This window comes from Dromiciops gliroides, chromosome 1, assembly GCF_019393635.1.
Source record: "Dromiciops gliroides isolate mDroGli1 chromosome 1, mDroGli1.pri, whole genome shotgun sequence".
Lineage (NCBI taxonomy): Eukaryota > Metazoa > Chordata > Mammalia > Microbiotheria > Microbiotheriidae > Dromiciops > Dromiciops gliroides.
Window position 1 is genome coordinate 32,090,877 of NC_057861.1, and position 23,834 is coordinate 32,114,710.

Genomic DNA, 23,834 nt, shown 5'->3' on the forward strand with positions numbered 1-23,834 from the left:
GTACAGTGTCAACTCAGCTTTTAATAATCAGATTTCGAGATCAAAGGAAAAAATGGGAGAGCCTAGGATTTCGTTAAATCTGAAGGGGCATTGATTCACCTGATCTTCAGCAAGGGGGACGAGGTGGGAGTTGATGCTTCTTTCAGACCCAGCTCTTTAAGCTGTTATAGTCTAATACAAGATGACACAAAGTTGGAAAGATCTTTCTTCTCCTTTGGTTCATCAGGCCAACCCCCCTGCTTTTCTGTAGTCTCCAATAAATGGGAAATTATTCAGTAGAACATTAAAAAACCCGCTTTCTTAAAACTTAATACAAACAGCTGGGAAGTAGGAAAGAAATCAGTCAATAAAGATTTATCAAGTGTCTACTATGTGCCTGGCACTGCATTAAGGACTAGAATAAAGAAGAAAAAAAGTCCCAAGCCTCCAACAGACATTTACCCAAAGTCAAAGCTTACCACCTACTCAAATATTTTGAGGGACGTAGCAGAGTGCAGATTATGTTAAAAATAATAATAGGGGGCAGCTAGATGGCACAGTGGATAAAGCACTGGCCCTGGATTCAGGAGTACCTGAGTTCAAATCCGGCCTCAGACACTTGGCACTTACTAGCTGTGTGACCCTGGGCAAGTCACTTAACCCCCATTGCCCCACCAAAAAAAACCAAACAACAACAACAAAAAAACATTAAAATAATAATAATAATAATAATAGGCATCTATACTTGCAGTTCTCCTTTTCTCTTTCTGAGGATCTCTTATATACCACAAACAACCCACAGTGACCTCTCTAGGTTTTTCATTTCATCAGGACAAGATTCCTTACCAGTTATTTGTGAGAGTTTTCTGTCCACAGCCTCTGGTCCAACCCAACCTAGACCTCTAGTTTTCTCCTTGATATTTCTTGCAGCCTGGTCATCTGATCTATTTTAACTGCTATTTGCTTCCTCTCCCAAGAATTTAGCTTGCTCATATTCATTTATAGACCATGCAGAAAGCAAAGTATATTCAAAAGAATGTACCCACAAAGGAACAAAGACAAAAGCTTCTCCCTAGTTTTCTCCAAGATATCCACAAGACACCATAAAATGACAAAGCTCGGCTTTCAACTTTCCATACACATAATACTATCATGCAAATTAGCTGAGCCCCAGGCAGAGCTACAAAGAAATTAGGCCCAGCATAAAATCAATCAAGCAATAAGATAAAATTTAAATTAAAAGTAAGACTAGTCACCAGGCTCTGGGAAAGGAGGCAGTGAATATTTCAAATTCAGGGCAGCCAGAGGAATTAATCTACCTCCCCTGCGGTTTTCAGTGATAGACTCATACCATTCTGTACACAGGGGGAAGTGACCAGGAAAAAAACCCAGGAGGATCAGAGCACTAAGGACGGAGTTCTAAAAACCTTGATCTTTAATACACATCAGTTTATTCTCAGGACACCTTACCTCCACAAGTATAACTGAATTCATAAAAATACAAGAGCATTACAGGGGGCGTGATGGTAAAGAAACATGCCTAACTGACATTGTTCCTTTCAAAAGCCAGTTTATGAGGCTTTTAAAATTTTCCAAAGAACAAAAACACCTCAAGCTAAAAGATGAACTTGTCTGACTGGAAGTTTAATCAAAGGATAACTCGCTTTGACTATGCATTACAGGCTCAGAAGTACCTTTCCCCTTAGCCCACCATACCTAAGAGTTCATTTCAATAATTTAAGGTAGGGCAAGGCAAATAGTCTAGTATCAATTATAAGTTCAACAATAACTAAAATCGTGCTCTACCAGAACATTCTATTACTTGACACTTACTTAGCCTGTGTGACCCTGGGCAAGTCACCTACCATCTCTCAGCCTCAGTTTCCCCATCTTTAAAATGGGGATATAATGATAGAGCCTACCTCCCAGGGTTGTTGTTGAGGCTCAGATGAGATAACATACATATGTAAAGTACTTTGCAAACCTTCAAACTCTCTATAAATGTGTGAGGAGGATTGGTCATTGCAATGATGCACTGCCTCCCCAACCTGTATTTCCCCCCTTATTCCAGAGAAGGCCAGTGCAACCGAGACACGGTACATCAAGCTGAAGGAGAAACACAGTGAGCTGATCAATACCCACGCTGAACTACTCAGGAAGGTACAGGCTGCCCCCCCACCCTCAGCCCAGTGAGACCACTGAAAGAAGGCAAGCAGGCAGGGCCCTTGAGGCCGCTATTTGGTCACTTGATGGCTGACCTCAGCCAAGTTACTCCTAAACTATAAGCAAAAATAAAACTAGACTCGGCATGGGTCAACAAACACCTACTATGTGCCAAGCACTGTGCTAAAAACCTAGGATCTCTGCCCTCAAAGATCTTCTGTTCTAATGGGGAGACAACATGCCAATAGCCATGTACATTGATCAGTCAATCAGCAAGCCTATATGAAACATGCTCCCTTGTCCTAAGGCATTGGAGATGGGCAAAGCTGGCGGGGCAGAGCGGGGCTTTCTGGACAGTGACCTCATTCTCCCTCCCCATCTGATCTCAGAACGCTGATACGGCCAAGCAGCTGACGGTGACCCAGCAGAGCCAGGAGGAGGTGGCCCGGGTGAAGGAACAGCTGGCCTTCCAGATGGAGCAAGTGAAGCGGGAGTCGGAGATGAAGGTATGCGTCTCCCTCCCATATGCTCCCTGGGCACCCTGGGTCCCTCGAGCCAAAGACCAAGGAGGGAGTGGCTCATAGATCACTGCCCCTGGGGAGCCCCCAGTGGGGAGGTGCCTCCCTTTCCATGCCTCCCCAGACCCCAAGCCCACGAGAAAACATCCTTCCCTGGTCTGGATTGGGATTATAGATCATGCACTTGAATAAAGGGTCCCCGGAAAGCAGTGGGAGCCGCCCCCATGCTCTGTGCTCCCCCCACCATCTCCCAGTGCCCCCCCACTGGCCTTGGGTGACACCGTCTCCTGTCCCCAGTTAGAGGGACCAGAGTTACCAAGCTGGAGAAGCTAAAGAGAGAGCTGGAGGGCCGAAAGCAGGAGAACTGGTCCGTGTCCAGGAGACAGCTGAGCCACAAGGAGCAGGTACTGAGAACCTGGGAGGCAAGTTTTGTTTACTTAGACCTCATTTTATTGGATGGGAAAGAGGTTAAGTGACCTGCCCAGAGTCAAGGTTGGATTTGAACTCAAGTCTTCCTGGCTCTTTAAGCCCCTGCTCCACCTAGTGGCTACTTAAAGAGTTAATTGGTCTATTAGAGAGGCTGGGCCACATGTAGATAAGTATTGTATAAGGGAGGGAGGGAAGGGGAAAGAGCTTTGAAAACACAGTGCACACTACAAAGATTTGGGGAAACAACTTCACCTGGGAAATAGGGAAGGCTATGTGGGGCGGTAGGGGAGGGGCTGAGGTGAGCTTTGAAAGAAGCTGAGATTCTTTTTTTTTTTTTTTGGCGGTGGGGCAATGGGGATTAAGTGACTTTCCCAGGGTCACACAGCTATTAAATGTCAAGTGTCCTGAGGCCAGATTTGAACTCAGGTCCTCCTGAATCCAGGGCCAGTGCTTTATCCACTGCTCCACCTAGCTGCCCCTGAAGCTGGGAATTCTTAAAGGTGGCAATGAGGGAGGGCATTCTAGCATGAGGGATGGACTGGACAAGAAACATGGAGATGGAGATGGCAAGTTTGAGTTCAGGACCCAAGAAGAATACTCTAGTTTGGCTGACTGTGAAACACATGATGGGGAGGGGTGGAAGTCAGATTGTGGAGACCTGAAAGGCCAGCCTGAGTCTGTATTAATCCAAGAGACAAGAGGGAGCCAGACTGCATTATATAGTGGAATTAAGATCCTGGACCCAGAGTCAGGACAAACGAGTGCTCTCATCCTGACTACCTATGGGACCTTGGACTTTTAGGGCACTGAGCCTCAGTTTCCTCATTTGTAAAAAGGTTGGACTAGATGGCCTCCAAGATCCCTTCTAGCTCTCGATCTATGGTGCTGTGACACTGAGTCATTTTGCTTCTCTGTGCCTCGGTTTCCCCTGTGTAGAAAGAGGGGGTTGGCTCTATGACCTCCAGCTCTCCAGTCCACCTCAAACAAGAGGTCTACCCCTAGGGACAGGACCCCCTCTTGGTTCTGGCAAGGGCAGGCTGGGGTTCCTCCAGCCCACACGGTAGAGAGAAGATGGGGTGCTAGCAGAGAAATAAGAAAGCAGAAAGCCCCTTCCCATGGGTAGCTTACTCTAGTCGGGTTATGGTTGATCGCCCCTGGTGGAAGACTGTGCTAGGCAGCCAAAAGAAATGAGATGGGACCTTGCCTGGTGAGGAAAGCGCTGGACCTGGAGACAGTAAGACCCAGGTTCAGATCCTCCCTGGAAGACTTTCTAGCTGGGTCCCTGATGCAGGCTCTCTGAGCCTCCCTTTTCCTCTCCTGTGAAATGGGGATCAGAATACCTGTGGGGGGGGGGCAGCTAGGTGGCCCAGTGGATAGAGCACTGGCCCTGGAGTCAGGAGGACCTGAGTTCAAATCCGGCTTCAGACACTTTGACACTTACTAGCTGTGTGACCCTGGGGCAGAGTCACTTAAGCCTCATTGCCTTGCCCAAAAAAGAAAAAGAAAAAGAATACCTGTAGGTTTGTTGTGGGGCCCGACCTTTAGTCAGGAAGACTTGGCCTAAATCCCGCCGTCTGACACTGACAGAGCTGTGTAGCTTGAGCACTTAGTTTCCTCACGTGTAAAATGGAGACGATGTCTGAGAGGCAGCCCCGGGGTTAGGAACACCCGAGTTCAAGGTGCTGACTCTAACATATACTGGCTGTATCACCTAAGGAAAGTCACCTGACCTGTCAATACCCTGAGCAGGCTGTCCACTAGACTTTGGAGTGGCAGAGAAGTAGCAACCTGCATTAGTAGAAAGAGTTCCTACCTGGGAGTTCTCTACCTTCATGACATCCTGGTTAACAAAATGTGCCTATCTGGGCATGGTTGGGGAGGCTCAAAGAGGAGAATGGATGGATGAATGAAAGAAAAAGCATTAATTTAACTGCTTACTACATACCAAGCACCAGGATTACAGCTAGGAAAAGCAGAAAAGTCACTGTCTGGAAGCTCTTGTGCTCTAACAAGAGTCGAATGTTAAAGCACTGAATAAATGTGGGTTAATATTATAGTCCCTGCTCCTGGAGCTCCTCTGATGAGGGGGAAGAGGGGACTGCTATCAAATGAGTGTGGGGGGGGGCACTAGGTGGCACAGTAGATAAAGCACCGGCTATGGATTCAGGAGGACCTGAGTTCAATTTGGCCTCAGCATACTTGACACTTAATGGCTGGTGTGACCCTGGGCAAGTACTCTTAACCCCCCCCAAAAGCAAACAAAAACAAACGAGTGTGTGTGCATGTATGTCCACACACATGGATATACATATTTTATACATACACATATGTTTTATATACATACAAATGTATACGTGTTTTTATATATACTCTCTTTGCTGTTTCTCTGTCACTAAAGGAATGTTATATGTATGTGTATAACACATGTATCTATAAAATGAGAGCTCTATAGATATATATTTTATGTTTATATGTATATTCTACATATATATGTTTGTGTGTCTAAAATGAGAGGAGACACACACACACAAACACACATACAAGGTGACACAGTCTTGGATTATGTGAAGAATAAGAGCTGGCCAAGACTCAGGAGGGTCTGGGGCCTCTAAACTCCCACTTTAGAGGGCCAGTCCGTCAACAACAAGCTGCCTACTATGTGCCAATGGGGGGGGGGCAAAGTCGGGTCCCTGGTCTCAAGGAACTCACAGTCTAATGGGAGACAACAAACCAACCATGTACCAAAAAGACCTATATGAGATTAATTGGGAGCAATCTCATAGGGAAAACACTCCTTCCCTCCTCCTCCTCTTCTCTCTCCTCTCCCCCCTCCCTCCCTCTTCCTTTCCCTTCTTTCCCTTTTCATCTTTCTCCTTTTCTTCTTCCTCATCCTCCTTGTCCTTTCTCCTCCCATCCCTCCTCCCTCTCTTCCTCCCCTTCCTCTTCCTTGTCCTTTCTTTCTCTCTTCTCTCTCTCTGTTATCTCTCTCCCTCCCTCTCTTCCCCTCTCCCCTCCTTCCTCTCTCTCCTCTCATCTCATCGAAATGCCGTCCCATGCTGGAGGAGGGCTTAGATGGGCTTGTTCTGCTGTACTGCCCCAGAGAGCAGAGCTGGCACCAGTGGGTGGAAGGCGCAGACTTAAGCTTGCTATAAGGACGGAGTCAGCAGCAGTCAGAGCCCTCCCAGAGGGAGTGAGCTGCCTCAGTGCTGGGGGCTGCATGGCCTTCCCTTCACTAGAGGTTTTCAGACAGCCCAGATGACCACCTGCCTGGGAAGTTGAGGAAGAGACTCCTGGTCAGGAACGGCTTGGATGACCCAAGCAGCGCTGATACTCTGTGACATTAGAGCCGGGAGGCAGCAGGCATCGTGAAGGAGTAGGGGTGATGCCCAGAGCTGAGCCGGGCGGGCCGGGGCCTCACTCTGTCCCCTGGTGGTGTTTGCAGAGTGGGGTTCTGAACTGAGCTCCAAGCTGGATGCCCCTGTACTCGGAGAAGGAGTCTCTGTGCAGCACAGTAAGGCAGCGGGAGGCTGAGCTGCAGTCCGCGCAGAGCCTGGTGCAGGAGAAGGAGGCGGCCCTGAGCCGGGAGCAGGAGCGGAGCAGCCGGGAGATTGGCGAGCTGCAGGGGGAAGCTGGCAGAGAAGGTAACCCCTGCCTCTTTTACCCAGTGGTAGGACTTTCCTCCTGAGTGGAGGGGCAGGTGGGGGAAGGGAGTGCTCTCCAGCTGCTTCTCTCCCAGGAAGCCTGCATTTGGGGCAGTTCACTTCACCTCTTGGGCCTCAGTTTCCTCATATGAAAATGAGGAAGGTGGGACTAGATGGTTTCTGAGGTCTCTTCCAACTCTGGATCTAGGATCCTGTGACTCTCAATCACTTCATTTCCCAGTGCCTCAGTTTCCTTGACTGTAAAATGAAGGGGTTGGGCTAGATGAGGTCCTAAGGTCCCCTTCCAGCTCCAGGGATATGACCCCATGGTGGCTTTCCTGGTTCTTCTAGTCCTAATCTAGAAGTTTAAGGTACAGGGCAGCTCTGGAGGGAAAAGGAGGCATGGGTGCCCCCTTGTGGTGAGAGTCCTTTGTATGTTGCTGCTTTAGAAAATGAGCCTGAGGTCTGAGTGGGACAAAGGCATCTACCTTAATGGTATAACAGAGCTCCTCCTGGTTGGGAGCAGAAGACCTAGGTTTGAATCCCATCTCTGCTACCTTCTCTATGAATTGGGCAAGTCACTTAATTTTTTCCCAAACCTTAGTTTTCCTACTCTATAAAATGATATTCTCGTTCCCTGAGATATAACACTGGTGCACTGCAGAGAGTACTGGACCCGGAGTCAGGTTCAGATCTCAGGTGACACTCACTTAGTTGTATGACTTTATACAAATGTCTTCACCTCTCTGAGCCTCCCTTTCCTCCACTGGGCTAGGTGTCAAACACAGGGGGGCCAGAACCAGGTTAAAATGGTGTTGGGGGATATTTAACAAAGTAAATAAAAACACAGTAAAATGTAGATGATGTTAATAGGTGATTTTCTAAGTCAGGTACGTGACCTGCATGTATGGCAGCATGGTTCCAATATGACCTTGGATGCCGCCAGGCTAGATGACTCCCGTGGTCCCTTCCACACATCAGCCTGTGCACACTTAAATCTTGACCTTGGAGAAGTCAATCCCTCAACCTCAGTTCTCCCATCTGCTAGATAGGGATAATACCACCCACTCCCACCTACCTCACGCACGGGGGTTCTCACTGAGCACTCTGTAAACCTTGAAGGCGCTTCATCCAGGTGGGGTGGTTTTTGCTGTTCTTTCCCAGGAGGCTCAGCAGCAGGGGTCTGCAGCAGAGACTCCTAGATGAGCAGCTCTCCGTGCTCCAAGGCGCCGTGGCCGAGGCAGAGAACACCATGAGGGATGCTGTGAGCAAGCTGGACGACCCCCCTGCACCTGCGCTGTACCAGCCTCTCCAGGTTGGGAAGGGAGGGAGGGAGAAATAGAGAGAACCTCATCTGTGGAGGCCTCGGGCCCCACGTTCTTTTTTGTGTGTGACATTTCTTGATACCTTTAAAATTGTTACACTCATCATTTCTGGATATGCCCCTCCCTACCCTTACCCTGGCCAGAGCTGGGAAGCAGTTAAGCCAAGCCAACTGACATATCAACCAGTATCAAAGAGTGTATGCACCTTTCTATCCCCATAGTCCCCCACCTCTCTGACAAGAAGAGGGCAGTGCTTCTTCTGTTCTCCAGAGCCAAGACTGCTCACTTTAATTTACATATATAATTTTAATTAAATTTAATTGACATATATGAATTATTATATTTAAATTAAATGAAGTATATGTCTAAATGAAGCCTTTGGGCTTCATTTAGTGTTCTTTCCATTCATTTTGTCGTGGACATTATATACAGCCAGGTCCCAATTAGAGCAAATAGAGAATTGTGTAACTCTTAATCATTCATTATTAGAATTTAGGTTCGATTTGTAACTTCAAATAGTGCTAATTCAAAGACACGTGGCTACTTTGCAGGATTCCTGTTTGCACTCATTAAGACCTCACTATGTGTTGTTTCCCTGGGTCTGACTTCCTTCCCTCTGCATCAGTTTAGATAATCTTCCCATGCTTTTCTGCATCCATTGTAGGTGTCATTTCTTAGGACAAACGGTGTTGTTCCTTTACATTCACGAACCATACTTTGTTCAGCCATTCCCCAGGTGATGTGGAACCCCCGCTCTGTTTCCAGATTTTGGCTAGCACAAAAAATTCTGCCCCCACACAGAGCAGAATTTGAGAGGAAGACCTAGTTCTATGGGTTGGAGGAAACAGGCTTTCTCAGACCTCTGGGTCCCTGCTGGGCTGGGGTCTGTGGGGGCTCTTTATTCCCTTGAGCCCCACCCTCTCAGAGTACAGTGAATTGGGTCCCCACCATGGAAAGGCAGCTACTAGAAGGGTCCACGGGCCTGGCCAGGCCAGGAGTCGTGATGATGGGAAGAAGCGTCAGCTGTCGGTCCTTTGTCCTTCACGGTCCCTGTTCCCTGTCCCCCTCCCCTCTGATCTATGTTTTCAGATTACTTGGTGAACCGGGCCCAGGCTGCCCTGGATGCCTTGAGTGCCCTGGAGAAGGGGCAGATGAAGTACATGGCATCGATGACCGGTAAGTGGACAGGAGGAGCCGCTGGGTCCCAGCCTGGGGAGACAACAGCTTCTCAAGGACCTCAGAGTCACTTTAGGGGTGAGAGGGATGGAACTGCTGCAAGCAGAGTCAGTCAGTAAGCATCTGGTTAAGCACCTGCTATCTGCTGTGCTAAATACTGGGAAGGTAAAAAGAATCAAAAGACAGCCCTTCACCCTGCATGTGCTTCCAGTCTAATGAAGACCATAGTTATGGCCTTGTTAGGCTGAGGAGTGCCCAGTAGTGGGGACAGCATGCCCTGGCCTTTCAACAAGCATTTTTTAAGTACCTACTATGCTTCAAGCATTGTGTGCTGCACTGGAGATAGAAAAACAGAAGCCAAACAATTTCTGTCCTCAGGGAGATTACAGTCTAATGGGAAGTCAGAAGATAACATGTCCATACATTGGTACCTACTAAAGGGGGAGTAGATACTAGGTCATTTTAGACACTTGCATCTGGAAGGGAGGGGAGGGAATAAACATTTATGTAGTGACTACTGAGTTCTAGGCACTGTACTAAGCACAAATATTATCTCAAATATGTCTCTGGAGGGACCAGAAAAGGGCTTCCTACACAAGAAGGTGCCTGCTATGTGCCACACTGTGCTTGGCACTGGGGGTACAAAGAGAAAAATGAAAAAAGCTCCTGCCCTCAGGGAACTTACAGTCTACACAGGGATTCACATTCTAACATCCAACTTTCAGATCTGTTGTGCCTTCCTTAATCCCAGAGTTTAAAAGGGGGGGCTTCCTCAAGTTGAGGAAATGCCCCAACTGTTTCCATCCCTTTTACTCCCCGCAAAGAAGTCCAGTCTCACTATCTGGGCTACAAGGAAAAATCAAACAAATTTCTATTTTGGGGACTTAATTTGTACCCTTTTATTCCTCTCTCTCTCTCTCTCTCTCTCTCCTCTCTCTCTCTCTCTCTCTCTCTCTCTCCCCCCCTCTCCCTCTCCCTCTCTCTCTTTCTCTCTCTCTCTCTCTCTTCTCTCCTCTCCCTCTTCCCTCCTTCTCCCTCTCCATTTTCACAGATTCCTCCGCGCTAGTGGGCAGCACTGGCCCAGTTTTCTCACCTGGCCGCGGACACCATCATCAATGGGAGCGCCACCTCACATCTGGCTCCCACAGACCATGCTGACCGTGAGTGGCAGGCTTTCTCCCCATCCTTCTCTCCAGGTTGGGTGTGGCAAAGAAAAAATGTTAAGGAGAGCCTGGGCTCATCCAATCCAGCCTCAGACCCACTGGGCCTTAGTTTCTGCAGCTGTGAAGTGGAATCAATCAAGCATGTCCATCACTGTGTTGTGAGGAGCAGTGTGTGAAAAGAGGTTTGCACAGGGCAGCGAGGTGGCACAGTGGATTAAGCACCAGCCCTGTATTCAGGAGGACCTGAGTTCAAATCTGGCCTCAGACACTTGACACTTACTAGCTGTGTGACCCTGGGCAAGTCTCTTAACCCCCCATTGCCCTGCAAAAAAACAAAACAAAACAACAAAAAAAAGAAAGGTTGCAAGTCTTAAAATCACAATGTATCACCTTCTATTACCATGACTGAGCCTGGGCTCAGAACTCAGTTCCAGGGGCCAGCAGTCTGTGAGGCCATCCGCTCCTGGTGCCCACCATTGCCTGTTCCTGGGGACCACCAGCTTAGGAGTTTGGCCAAGACCTGGATGTCGCAGCCCTGCTCTGACCACTGTGCCCTGCCCCTCCTTCCCATCCCTGCTCCCCTCCTCCCCCTCTCAAAATAACTGCGTAGATGGGGCAGCTAGGTGGCACAGTGGATAGAGCACAGGCTCTGGAGTCAGGAGTACCTGAGTTCAAATCCGGCCTCAGACACTTAACACTTACTAGCTGTGTGACCTTGGGCTAAGCACAAATATTATCACTTAACCCCAATTGCCTCACTAAAAAAATAAAAAATAACTACGTAGATGCCAGAGAACTCCCAGAGTTTTACAGCCCATCCTAACAGAGCCACAGAATTTAAGGGCTTAACGGGATCTGAGCCATTATCCATTCCAGCCCATACACCAAAGGAATCTCCACTCTAACATCCCCTACAAGTGGTTGTCCAGGGGCAGCTAGATGGCGCAGGGAATAGAGCACCGGCCCTGAAGTCAGGAGGACCTGAGTTCAAATCTGACCTCAGACACTTGACACTTACTAGCCGTGTGACTCTGGGCAAGTCATTTGACCCCAATTGCCTCACCAAACACAAAAACAAAAACAAAAACAAAAACAAAAAACAAGTGGTTGTCCAACTTCTGCTTGGAGACCTCCAAGGTGCACAGAACTCTGAGTCTGAAGTTGAAGACCTGTATTCAGACGTGACTGTATGACCCTGAGCAAGTCACTTCACTTCTGCCTACCTCAGTTTCCTCACCCGTAAAGTAGAGATAACAATAGCACCTCTCTTGCAGGGTGGTTGTAAGGCTCAAATGAGACAACACATGTAAACTGCTTTGCAAACCTTAAAGCATCATGTCGGTGATATTAGCTATTATTAAGACCATTGGGTTGCTTTATTAGCTATTATTAAGACGGCTAGAGGGGGCAGCTAGGTGGCACAGTGGATAAAGCACTGGCCCTGGATTCAGGAGGACCTGAGTTCAAATCTACCCTCAGACACTTGACACTTACTAGCTGTGTGACCCTGGGCAAGTCACTTAACCCTCATTGCCCTGCAAAAAAACAAATAAACACAAAAATAAAACAAAAACAAAAAAGACTGCTAGAGTCAGGAGGACCTGGGTTCAAGTCCGTGGTCTGGCATTTTTTTACTTATGTTGCCTCAAGTGTGGACCTCTTTGGGCCTCAGTTTCCCCATCTGTAAAATGAACCCAATAATAGGGACCCTGGCAGGAGACAGAACAGTATAATGGTCTGGCTTTGTCCAGTGTCAACCTCCCACTGGGCCCTGAAAGGGGAGGGAGTGGTTGGAGACAAGGGGACATGAGTTCAGGTCAGAGTCAAGACCTGGGTTCATATCCTGCCTCTGATGTGTCTTAGTGATGTGACCCAGACCAGCTTACTTCAGGGTAGCCACCCAACTCACTGACAACCAGTTTTTAAGTCTATAAGGGATGATGGGTTTCCTGTCTGCACCAAGTTCCACATCACAAATTCCCAACACCCCGGGGGGCCACAGGTCCGGACCATTTGCGGGAGTGGTTGTGTTGTAGGGAATCCCGTTATCTAAGGGAGAGGAGGTTGTCACTATCGTTATCATTCTTGTTGCCACTCTTTCCCATAGGACTGACTGACACATGCAGGGAGTGTGGGGCCCAGAGCCTTGAATACCTAGGGCTGCTCAAGGACAGGCAGTCCCTGAAACAGGCCGACCCCAGCCGGATGAGGGGCCCCCTCCAAGGCATCCTCCAGCTAGGGCAGGTAAGGGAGCCAAGGAAACAGGGGTGGGTCATTCTTGGAGGCAGTGATTATCAGAAGGACCTGGGTTCTAATCCCAGCTGGACTGCTGTTTCCAAACCATGTGACCATGTTCAAATAGCTTCAGGTGCCAAAGTCTGTAAAAGGGAAATCCTGATGTTCCCCCAACATGAGCCCTTCGCATGCCTGGGCACCTACCTCGTCTCCCTCAACTGCTCACGTGCCAACCCTCCCCCCAACAGGAGCTGAAGCCCAAAAGCCTGGACGTGCGGCAAGAAGAGCTGGGTGACTTGGTGGACAAGGAGATGGCTGCCACGTCAGCAGCCATTGAAAACGCTGTTCGACGGATCGAGGTGAGCCAGGGCCCCGTCCATTCACCCCGACCCCCTTAGAGGTGTGTGGCTGGGCCTGGCCAACCAGGCTGTGAGCCAGAAGACCCCGAGGATAACTGTGGGCAACCTGACCTCCCCTTCCAAGAACATTCAAGAACCTGCCATTCTGGGGGCAGCTAGGTGGCGCAGTGGATAGAGCACCCGGCCCTGGATTCAGGAGGACCTGAGTTCAAATCCGGCCTCAGACACTTAACACTTACTAGCTGTGTGACCCTGGGCAAGTCACTTAACCCCAATTGCCTCACTAAAAAAAAAAAAAAAAAAAAAAAAAAGAACCTGCCATTCTCCAGTGTGGTTTTGGGGGCCAGTCAGTGAACTGGATGGCCACCTTCCCCTGGGCTGCTTGGCACCTTTCCTAGGGTAGATAGGACGGTGCCGAGGAAAAGCCAGACTTAATCTCTGGGCTTGCTCAGAAGTGTTGGGTTCGTCCACTGGGGCTCAGATGATTTGTAAAGCCCTCCCCTGAGCCTCAGTGTCCCCATCTGGTTGGACTGGATGAGCTCCAAACTGCCTTCCAGCTCTGAGGCCGTCATCCGCTTCTCCCCAGGATATGATGAACCAGGCCCGTCACGAGAGCTCGGGAGTAAAGCTGGAAGTGAACGAGAGGTGAGGGGCCCCCCACTCCCTGCCCCACTCCCGGGCTGGTGCTCTGGTCACTGGCAGAAGGCCAGTCCTGCAAGAGGGGAGGTTTGGGCCTGGGGTGTGGGGGGACACTTTTCAGTCAGTCATGATTGTGGATCAGAAGGAACTGGGTTTCAGACCACGTTCCAACCTGGGCTGGGGGGTGTCTCCCTCTTCTTTCTAGGATTCTCAACTCCTGCACTGACCTCATGAAGGTAACCAAGGCATTGTGCCCCCCACCCCCACAGCTTTGGGAGGCGGGGAGGCACAGCCCGGGGGGAGAGGGACTGGAGGGAGGGAGGGGGCCCTCTCCGGGACTGGCCTGCTCTAGAATAAGATGTGGTTCTTGACCTTGCCAGGCAATCCGACTGCTGGTGATGACATCCACCAGCCTGCAGAAGGAGATTGTGGAAAGCGGGAGGGTGAGTCTGGAGAGAGCCCACCCAGAAAGGGAAAGGGCCCGGGTGGGCTTGGGGAACACAAGAATGTGGAGGGCCCGTCTTTTCCTGCCTCCTCTTGAAATCTGTAGCTTCCTTCAAGGCTCAGATCAGGGGCCACCTCCTCCGGGAAGCCTCCCCTGCCTGAGTCATCACCCAGAGCATCAGAACCAGCAGAGGCCTCAATGGCTCCACCTGGGAGGAAGGGGAACGGGCCTAGAAATGTTTCTGAAGCTGGGCATGACCCAGAAGTGGAAGAAGAAGAAGAAAATCCTAATTGTTTAGAAGAAAGGACAACTCCAAATTATTTAGGGTTTTGGGTTTAAAACAAAAAACCAACAACCTAAAACAAAATAAAACAAACCCTTATTTTAAGACAGAAAACAGACATATAATGTTAGGGCAGAAGTATACTTTAGGGAGGATATCTGCCTCGTTTCCCCCACATACACATTTGTTAGCTTCCCCCACTTTGTACCTACTTGTCTGTCGAGGTTTGTAGAATGTAAGCCCCTTGAGGGCAAGCCTTGTTTGGCCTTTTGTCTTTATAGCCCACAGCACCTGGTGTCCATGAGACACTTAGTGTAGTTTGGATTGGACTGTTGAGGTCATTTAACACATGGAACTGAGCTTCCCACAGGGCCAGAGGCTGGTGCCTTCTGCAGTAACCACTGCCCTGCCCCACCTCGTGAAATGTTATCCAGCCCTGATTGTCATCAGCAGCTTCTAAAACCCTCCAGGAGATGGGAGTCTTGAATAGGATGATAGGGTTACGGATTGGTGGCTAGAAGGGACCTTGGTAGCCATAGACTCCCTTCCTCCCCCCTCCTTTATTTTACAAATGAGGAAACTGAGGCACAGAAGTGAAGTGACTAGTCCAGGGTCATACCTCTAATAAAGCCAAACCTCTTATCCAAATTGCTAGGGGTAAGAGGGAATGGCGTCGTGAATGGACTTTTGGATTTGGAATGAGGAAGACCTGGGTTTAAAGCCCGCCTCTGATATTTCTGAGCCTGTCTCCTCATCTGTAAAATGGGACTTTGGACAGCATCTACCTCACAAGGGTATCGTGATGCTCAAATAAGACAGTGTTTAAAGGGCTTTGAAAACTAGAGTGCTATAGATATGTTGTGGTGCTAGGTGGCGCCATAGTGCATAGAGCGCTGGGCCTGGAGTCCTGAGTTCAAATGTGACCTCAGACACTTACTGGCTGTGTGACCCTGGGCAAGTCACTTCACCTTGCCCACACTTGCCTCAGTTTCCTCATCTGTAAAAATGGGCTGAAGAAGGAAATGGCAAATCACTCCAGTATCTCTGCCAAGAGAACCCCAGATGGGGTCACAGAGAGTCTGACATGACTGAAATGACTGAACATCATTATTTTTTTGTTTTGTTTTGTTTTGTTTTTAGTGAGGCAATTGGGGTTAAGTGACTTGCCCAAGGTCACAGAGCTAGTAAGTGTCAAGTGTCTGAGGCCAGATTTGAACTCAGGTACTCCTGAGTCCAGGGCTGATGCTCTATCCACTGCACCACCTAGCTGCCCTGAACATCATTATTATGATCTTACAGACTTACAAATTGGGAAGTGTCTCAGAGTTCTAACTCCTCTATTTTGGAGATTAGAAATCTGGGGCACGGAGAGGTTCAGTCATTTGTCCAAGGTCATACAGCAATCAGCAGAGCTGGGATTTGAACCCAGGCCTCTGACTATATCCATTGCATTTTCTTGGTATCATGTTGCCTCCCTTTTGCTAAAAGCAGGAGCTCATGACCCCAGGCTCCTCACTGAGCCTCAATTTCGTCATCAGTAAAACTGGGCTCCTTATAACTCCCTGTTGTTGTTTGGTGAACCCATGCTAAGTCCTGTTCCAGGAGCTGCGGGGGGCGGGGTACAGAGACAGAACCACAACAGTCCCTGCCCTCAAAGAGCTTACTTTAGAACTAGGTAGTGACTAGCGAGAGAGGAAGATAAAATAAAGTGATTCTGGGGGTTGAGGGAGGGTCAGTTTTAATCCACAAACCCTACAAATTAAATCATCCCCTAACACCCCCACTCCCCAGATAGCTGAGAGCCCTTGTTTTGAGAATAAAAGCCTCAGGGGAAAAGGATTCAGGGTTGAGGTGCTGACTTCACTGAGCTTGTCTTGTCCTCCTCTTACCACCAGGGGGCAGCAACCCAGCAGGAATTCTACGCCAAGAACTCACGCTGGACTGAAGGCCTCATCTCGGCATCCAAGGCTGTGGGCTGGGGAGCCACCCAGCTGGTGTAGGTCCAGGCTGGGAGAGGGAGGAAGGTCATGGTGAGGCCTCTGGCTGCCTGGGTGGGAAAAACAACTTCTCCGTCCCCCTCCACCCCTCTTCCTGGCATCCTTGGCCAAGGCAATGAGAAGGAAGCTTGGAGCCAGCCGGCTGGACTCATCGATTGAGATGAGAGCCGGGAGAAGCCCAGGAGGCCGCCCAGCCCCGTTTTTATCAGGGAGGAAACGGAGGCCCAGCGCTGTTCAGTGACTTGCCCAGGGTCTCACAGCTAGTATCAGAGCAGGGATTGAGAGCCAAGTTTCCTGATCCTAAATTCAATGTTCTTTCCACTGTGCCTTGCTTGGGGGCTGTGAAACTTGGGTGTCTGCCATCCCTGGGTGAATCATCCCAGGGAGTGTGGCCTGGAGCTGAGTTTCTGGGGAAGCCAAAGCCGTGGGACTGATCATGTTTGGGACATGGCTGACCACCCTGACCCTATCACACTCACACGCATACATGCACGAACATGCGCACGCGCGCACACACACACACGCACAGCCTGATGATCTGCTTCTCTTCTAGTCACATTACCATAGGAGTCTTGGGGCTTAGGGAAGGACATTAATAAACCAGGGAAGGGGGGTAATGGAGAACCCTGAATCCATGGCCCATGGGAGAGATTGAAGCAATGGGGGTGCTGTTGAGCCTCGGGGGATGGGCCTTGCTGTCTTCAAGTATTTGAAAAGCTGTGATGTGAATGAGGGAGATTTGAGCTGCTGGCTCGGTTTCCCCGACCTTGCCCTGAGGTCTCTGCCCTTGGGAGCCCTGGGCTGCTGCTTGTGAGTGAGTCTTGGCCAGGCTTCTGGAGAGCAAGAAGCAGTTAGTTACAGGTGTAAGCCTATCTCTGGTATCAGGTCTGATCTTGCCCAGCTGTCAGACAGACAAAGCCAGCAGGCCAGCCTGAGGAGTCTGGGAAGGGAGACAACTCTGTTCCTGTTGGGTGGAAGGGGGAACGGGTATTTAGCCTAGAGGAGAAAAGACTTAGGGTAGCTGTCTTCAAGTATTGGGCATCGCTTGCCAGGAGGAAAAGGGACTAGCCTTGTCCTCCTGGGCCCCAGTGGGCAGAACTGGGAGCAGACAGGAAGGCCTGAGGCCAGACCCTGTGCCTCAGTTTCCTCATCTGTAAAATAAAGAGGTGGGCCTCTTCAGCTTCTAAGGTCCCTTCCAATGATTCCAGTAGCAATGGGGGAGAAGTTGGAAGGGGACAGATTTAGGCTCGGTGTCATCGGTGAGAACTGTCCCAAATTGCTGTCCAGGGAGGTAGTGAGTTCGCCGTCACTAGAAGCTGGATGAGCATTTGTTGGGGATGTTGAAGGGGGGCTTGTTGGTCAGCTCTGAGCTTCGGTGTGATTCTCTGCCCCTCCCCCTCCACAGGGAGTCTGCTGACAAGGTGGTCCTGCACACGGGAAAGTATGAGGAGCTCATTGTCTGCTCCCACGAGATTGCAGCCAGCACAGCCCAGCTGGTGGCTGCCTCCAGGTGAGGCCCTGAGCGCAGCCCCAGCAAGGTCCCCTGGGGTGGCTCTTTTCCCCCAGGTCCCTGGAGGAGCTGGCCAGGGGCCCCTCTGGAGGCTCTGAGAGATCTTGCCTTCTTCAGCAAGTGATAATTGCCTCATCTTTGTCCGGTTCATTGGAGCATAAGATTGAGTCTGGAAGAGACCTTAGATCTAGAAATCTAATCTGGCCCTTTTCATTTAAAGCTGAGGAAACAGAGAACTCAAGGCTTAGTAGAGACTACATAAGATCCTTAAGACCTGGATTCAAATTCTGCCTCTGACACTGACTAGCTGTGTGCCTCTGGGTAAATCACTTAACCTCTCTGTGCCTCTGTTACCTTGTTTACAAAAAGATGGAGTTGGACTAGATGGTCTCTGAGTTCTCTTCCCACCCTATGCCTGTGACCCTCTGAGGTTCACAGAGACGTGACTTGTCCAAGGTTCCACAGTAAGTGGATTCATGCCCAGGTGCTCTGAGTTCAAATTCAGAACTCTTCTTTTTAAAATTTTTTTAATGTTTCATGATAATCACTTCTCTCTTTTCACATCACTGTCACTTTCTAGTAGAACCCTGCCTTGTAACAAATAAGTACATTTAGTCAATCTGTAAACATATATGTATGTGTACCATATGCCTGACACTGTGGTAAATACTGGGGATTCTTTTAAGATGTATAATTCATCCTGACCCGCACATCCACCACCTGGGTTTCACCATCAGCCCTGTGGCCTTTTGGAGGGATTGATCTCACCCTCAAGGAATCTCCCTGCTATCGCCTTCTTGGGTCATCTATCTCTCTGCTGTATTGTGGGCTGCTAAAAAAGAGTTCTCAAATAAAAGTTAGAAGACCAAGAATTCTGAAAACTCAACCACTTACAAAGCACAGGACCTATGATTAGAGGAATAGACTGCCAGAGCCAGAAGGGAAGGGGAAGCCATCCAGGCCAACCCCCTTTGTTTACAGAGGGAGGAGACTGAGGGTGCCCTGGGGCAATCATCCGACTTCAACATGATGCTTGAAATCATGAAGTGCTGGGTTCTGATCCCACCTCAGACATTTAACTGACAGGAGGCAAATCTCTGAACCTCAATAATCACCATATACCCTATCTATTTTAATTAATTTTAATTAATATTTTCTCTATTTGTTTTTATTTATTGTATTCTATTTGTTTTGTATGTTCATAATATTTGTTCTATTTAATAACTCTATTTATTTATAATATATTTATATTTATTGTTATTTAAATGTTATATTTATTATTATTACTTCATGGGGTTTTTCTGAGGAAAGTGCTTCCACACCAGGAATTCTTAACCTTCTCTGTGCCACAGACCCCTCTTTCAGTCTAGTGAAGCCCCTTCTCAGAACCATGTTTTTAAATGCACAAAATAAAATTCAGGGAATGACAGAGGAAACCAGTTACATTGTAGCACAGTCTGGGATTTCACAGTATAGCTAGCGCCAGTCTTGCAGGAGGTGATGGCTCCTGCTTGATGGGTCCCCATGGCTTTTGGCAGGTAAAAGCTGACAAAAACAGTAGGAATCTCAGCAGGCTTCAGGAGTGCTCGCGGTCCGTGAACGAGATGGCCGCCAACGTGGTGGCCTCCACCAAGTCAGGCCAGGAGCAGATCGAAGACAAAGGTAAGATACCGGCATAGCACAGAGGAGAGCCTGTGGCAGGCAGGAAGAGGGATGGGCAGGGGTCGGATGCCTCAGGGCTCCTTCTGTGGGAGCCATTAGGTCCAGCTAGAAGCAGGAGTGGAAGGGGGGGGGCAGTCTTTGACTGGCACAATAGGGGAGAGCTGCCTCCTTACCAGCTTACTCTATTCTCCCTGACACCCAGACACCATGGATTTCTCGGGGATGTCGTTGATCAAGCTGAAGAAGGAAGAGATGGAAACTCAGGTAGGGCACAGGGCCCTTCCCACCCCCCGCCTCCTTGCAGGGTCAGAGTCCCAAGGGTGGAAAGGCAGGGGTATCCATCAAGGGACTACATGTCTATAAACCCCTCCTTTGTGTCCAGTCCTCTGCTATGAATTATGGAGGATACAGAGAAGTATAAGGCACAGCCTTTTGGCCTGAGAGAGTTTACAGTCTTGTCGGAGAGACCAGGTTGACTTGAATTCATTCAGCAAACATTTTTTCAAGTCATCCTAGGCAATGGGCTAAGTACAAGGGGAAGATAAAACCATGTGAATATTTTCACTGTGTGTATCGACATGTAATCTTTAGTTAAATAACCTTTATGTAAACCAACATGTAAACATATAAGTATTATCATCTCTATAAAACAGTCTTTGTATTCATGCAACCATCTGAAGCAAGAATTCACTTCAGCAAACACAAAGCTTGTCCAATGTCTGAGTGAGGGCCGGAGGCAGTGGACACCCCACTCCTGAAATGACATAGACAGATAAGGATAATATAAGGTAGGGTGTGAAGGGGAAGAAGGAAGACTCCAGGGAGTGAATCTAGGAAGATTGACCCTTCCGTTTCGAGGTGGGGAAGGCATCAGGGAACACTGAGCTGAACCTTGAACAAAGGTAAATTATGTGGGGGGGGGGCAGCTAGGTGGCGCAGTGGACAAAGCACCAGCCCTGGATTCAGGAGGACCTGCGTTCAAATCCGACCTCAGACACTTGACATTTACTAGCTGTGTGACCCTGGGCAAGTCACTTAACCCTCATTGCCCTGTAAAAAAAATAAATAAATAATTTTTTTAAAAGGTGGTGGAGGGGCGGGGGGGGGGTTGGAATTATGAATGGGAGAGGCAGAGATGAGGAAGGAAGGAAGGCCTTGTGGGTGGGGAGGACAGCCAAGGTGGGAGATAGCACAATGACTTTAGGAAATATGTAGTAGGAATGCAAAATAACACTGGAAAGGTAAGTTAAAAGCCGGCTCCTTGGTGCTGAATTGTGTCATTGGGGGGGGGGGGGTCTTTGTTGGCTGGACTAGTCAGGAAGGGCATCACGGAGACACCTCTTGAACGTGGCCTTGAATGATGGGCACTATGATAGACCCCCTCGGGGGCTGACACAGAGGACTGACTGGGCTCGGGGGGTCCCTCCAGGTGAAGGTGTTGGAACTGGAGAAGAAGCTGGAGAATGAGAGGATGCGGCTGGGGGAGCTCCGGAAGCAGCATTACGCGCTGGCCGGGGTGATTGACGAGCCCGTGGAGGAGGAGCCGCCGCCGTTCAGCCGCCCCGTGGCCAGCCCTCGACGGGGTATCCTGAAGAAGCCCCCACTAGCTCAGAAGCCCACCCTGGTGCCCAAGCAAGACTACCAGGTACCCTTGAAGACGTGGCTCTCTGGATAGACCAGGCCATTCAGTCAAGTGTTGTGGTGTGGGGGAAAGATTGTGGGACCCTGATGCAGGGGAGACCCGCATTCAAATGCTGCTTCTGACATTTACTAGCTGGGTATCCTTAGGAAAGTCACTTCAAGCTTCTCTGAAACGGTCTTCTCATCTATACAAAATAAAGACTGTAGCACCCACCTCACAGGGCTAGTGACAAGGCTCAAATGAGATAGTTAAGTACCAGCTTCGCCCTGATATCAGGCATGGACAAAGGAAGGAGACACCCCTCTGAAAGGGTGTGGGGCTTGGAACTTAAAAAATCCCCAGGGGGCATCTAGGTGGCACAGTGCATAGAGCACCGACCTTGGAATCAGGAGGACCTGAGTTCAAATATGACCTCAGACACTTGACACTTACTAGCTGTGTGACCCTGGGCAAGTCACTTAACCCCAATTGCCTCACCAAAACAAAAAAAAAACAACGTGGGTCCTGCCACAATATAGGATTTTTAGCAGGTCACTTTTCTACCTCAGTTTCCCCATGTGTACAATGAGAGAGTTGAACTCTTTTTATCTGTGATCCTTGGAGAATTCTCGGTCTGGCGGAGAAGGCTCCTTTCTTTTCTCATCCCCTCAATCCTGAGAAAGCCCCCAGTCTGATGCAGGAGCCATCGGAGGAACATCCTCTCCTAGAACAACACGTGTACCCATGTACACTCGCACACGTACAACCCAAACACTTAGGATTCAGTCAAACATTTATCACGCGTCGGTGTTTCATGTCGTCCGCGATAAGGGAGGGTGTGGGGTAACCCTGTGGATCCTCCCTTTCCACAGCACCTTAGTGAGTCCGGATGCTGAGAATAAACAACAGGAGTCAGTGCAGAGTTTTATTGGCAAACACTGGAAAGGGAGAAGGGGACCCCATGTACAACTCAGATACACACACACACTAACAGAGTTCAACATAGTCACAAATGGTTGGTGCTGTTTGAGGGAGTCCAGAGACACGAGTCCATTCAGCCAGACAGAGCCTCAGGTGCACTTCTGAAAATGGGGGTGCTTATCCCCTGATAGTAGTGGTAGCCTGAAGCTGGCCGCTTTGCAAATCAGGGCTTGGGGCACACAGGGCATTTGTGGGGTACCGGGAGAAGAGAAAGCTAACTGTTGGAAAGATTTGGGGGGTTCACAAATGCACTAACCTTTAAAAAAAGACCATTGTATTTTTCCATGAATAGATGCTATAAGCTATTCTTCCTTAAGGGGAGAGACTGTCATGGTGGTCTCAAGACTATCAGGCCTAGTCTTTGACAGTCAAGCACTGTGGCAGGGGCTGGGACCCAGAGCTTCCATTCTACTGTCTGAAGAGCTGTACTTGGGACTGAGCTAGGCAGGGCTGGACTGGGATTGGCTGGTAGAGGCAAAGGCATTCTGGAGGTGGGAGGTTTAGGAAGCAGGAAAGGCCAAGGGTTATGAGGAAAGAAGGGTAATAAGCTCATTCTGCTTGGATTGAGGTCCCCGAAAAACCCCAAGGCATGAGCAGGGAGGAGGTTGGCACCGGGTGGCTCCTGGATCCATCCATGCTGAGCTAATTCACTCTTGTCATTTCAGCTCCAGAAGGAGGATGGTGTCTACCAGGCCCGGCTTATGAACTCTTAAGGCCACTCAGCTCTGACTTTGAAGAGAAATGAGGCTGGGGAGGGGGAGCCCTCCCTGGTCCCAGGGCAAATGGGAAGGCTCCCTCCTGGCTCCCCTTTACCCAAATGGTCAAGGAGACATCCCCCCCAGTCCCCAGGCCCTGCAGGGCTTGGGGATGGGGAAGAAGAGTGGATCCCAGAGCCAGGAGCTATCTGTGTTTTAAACAGATCCCAGCTGGATATCCCATTTGCTGTGGCATCTTCACCCCCAGTGGTTCTGAAACCCTGCAGGGCCGTCCACTTACTGGACCTCTGTGGTCAAGCAGGGGGTGGGGAGCAAACTGAGGACTTTGGTGGCTCAAGAGATGTGCTGGACAGTTCTCCACCCTAGATGTGATTATTTATCTGCAATAAGAAAAACTTCTTAACCCAGCAGGGTTCCCCAACTGACCCAAGCTGGAACCCTTCAGGAGAGACACGTTTTTAAAATACGGAATTACATCTTTTCTCTACCATTTTATATTCAGCGTGTTGGGTACAGGGGCTGCATTATTGGCAGGGGATGCTTTGGGGAGGGCCTGGCCCTTTTCTGGGACTCTGAATCTGTGATTATGGCTTGTTGCGGGGAGGAAATAAACATTAAACAGAATCTCTAAGGAACTCATTGGCTATTGGGGTAGAGGTGAGATACTTCCCTCTGACTGGGTCTTTATTTAGAGCAGCAAATGGAATTGGGTCCTGTCTTCTCAAGGCTCTGCTGTCCGATGGGAAGAGCCCCTCAATTCAACAAGCATTTATAAAATACCTACCATGTTCCAGGCACTGGGATAGAAAGACAACAGAACAATCCTGCCCTTGTGGACTTTACATTCCATTGGTTTGGGAGAAGAGCTGAGTAGTTCTTTTTTTTGCGGGGCAATGACGGTTAAGTGACTTGCCCAGGGTCACGCAGCTAGGGTCACACAACTAATGTCAAGTGTCTGAGGCCAAATTTGAACTCAGGTCCTCCTGAATCCA

At 49.2% G+C, this 23,834-nt stretch overlaps 1 protein-coding gene across 1 annotated transcript; it reads left to right on the forward strand.

Annotated features, from left to right (window-relative positions):
- The first annotated feature begins 181 nt into the window (after nt 1-181).
- On the forward strand, nt 182-23,481 carry LOC122744571 (huntingtin-interacting protein 1-related protein-like). Its single transcript, XM_043990107.1, has 22 exons — nt 182-191; nt 2,051-2,139; nt 2,532-2,648; nt 2,836-2,869; nt 2,958-3,064; nt 6,583-6,756; nt 7,395-7,429; nt 7,895-8,045; nt 8,981-9,080; nt 9,145-9,231; nt 10,305-10,391; nt 12,502-12,638; nt 12,878-12,988; nt 13,575-13,633; nt 13,833-13,863; nt 14,008-14,070; nt 16,251-16,351; nt 17,758-17,862; nt 19,319-19,524; nt 19,727-19,788; nt 20,954-21,169; nt 22,792-23,481. Exons 1-22 carry the CDS (start codon nt 182-184, stop codon nt 22,837-22,839), a joined length of 2,130 nt encoding a protein of 709 aa, XP_043846042.1. The 3' UTR covers nt 22,840-23,481.
- The last annotated feature ends 353 nt before the right edge of the window (nt 23,482-23,834 follow it).

Coding starts and splice junctions, on each gene's coding strand:
- LOC122744571 (XM_043990107.1), top strand. Junction 13,864..14,007: donor CCTGCACTGACCTCATGAAG/GTAACCAAGGCA, acceptor TGACCTTGCCAG/GCAATCCGACTGCTGGTGAT. Junction 19,789..20,953: donor AGGAAGAGATGGAAACTCAG/GTAGGGCACAGG, acceptor GGGTCCCTCCAG/GTGAAGGTGTTGGAACTGGA.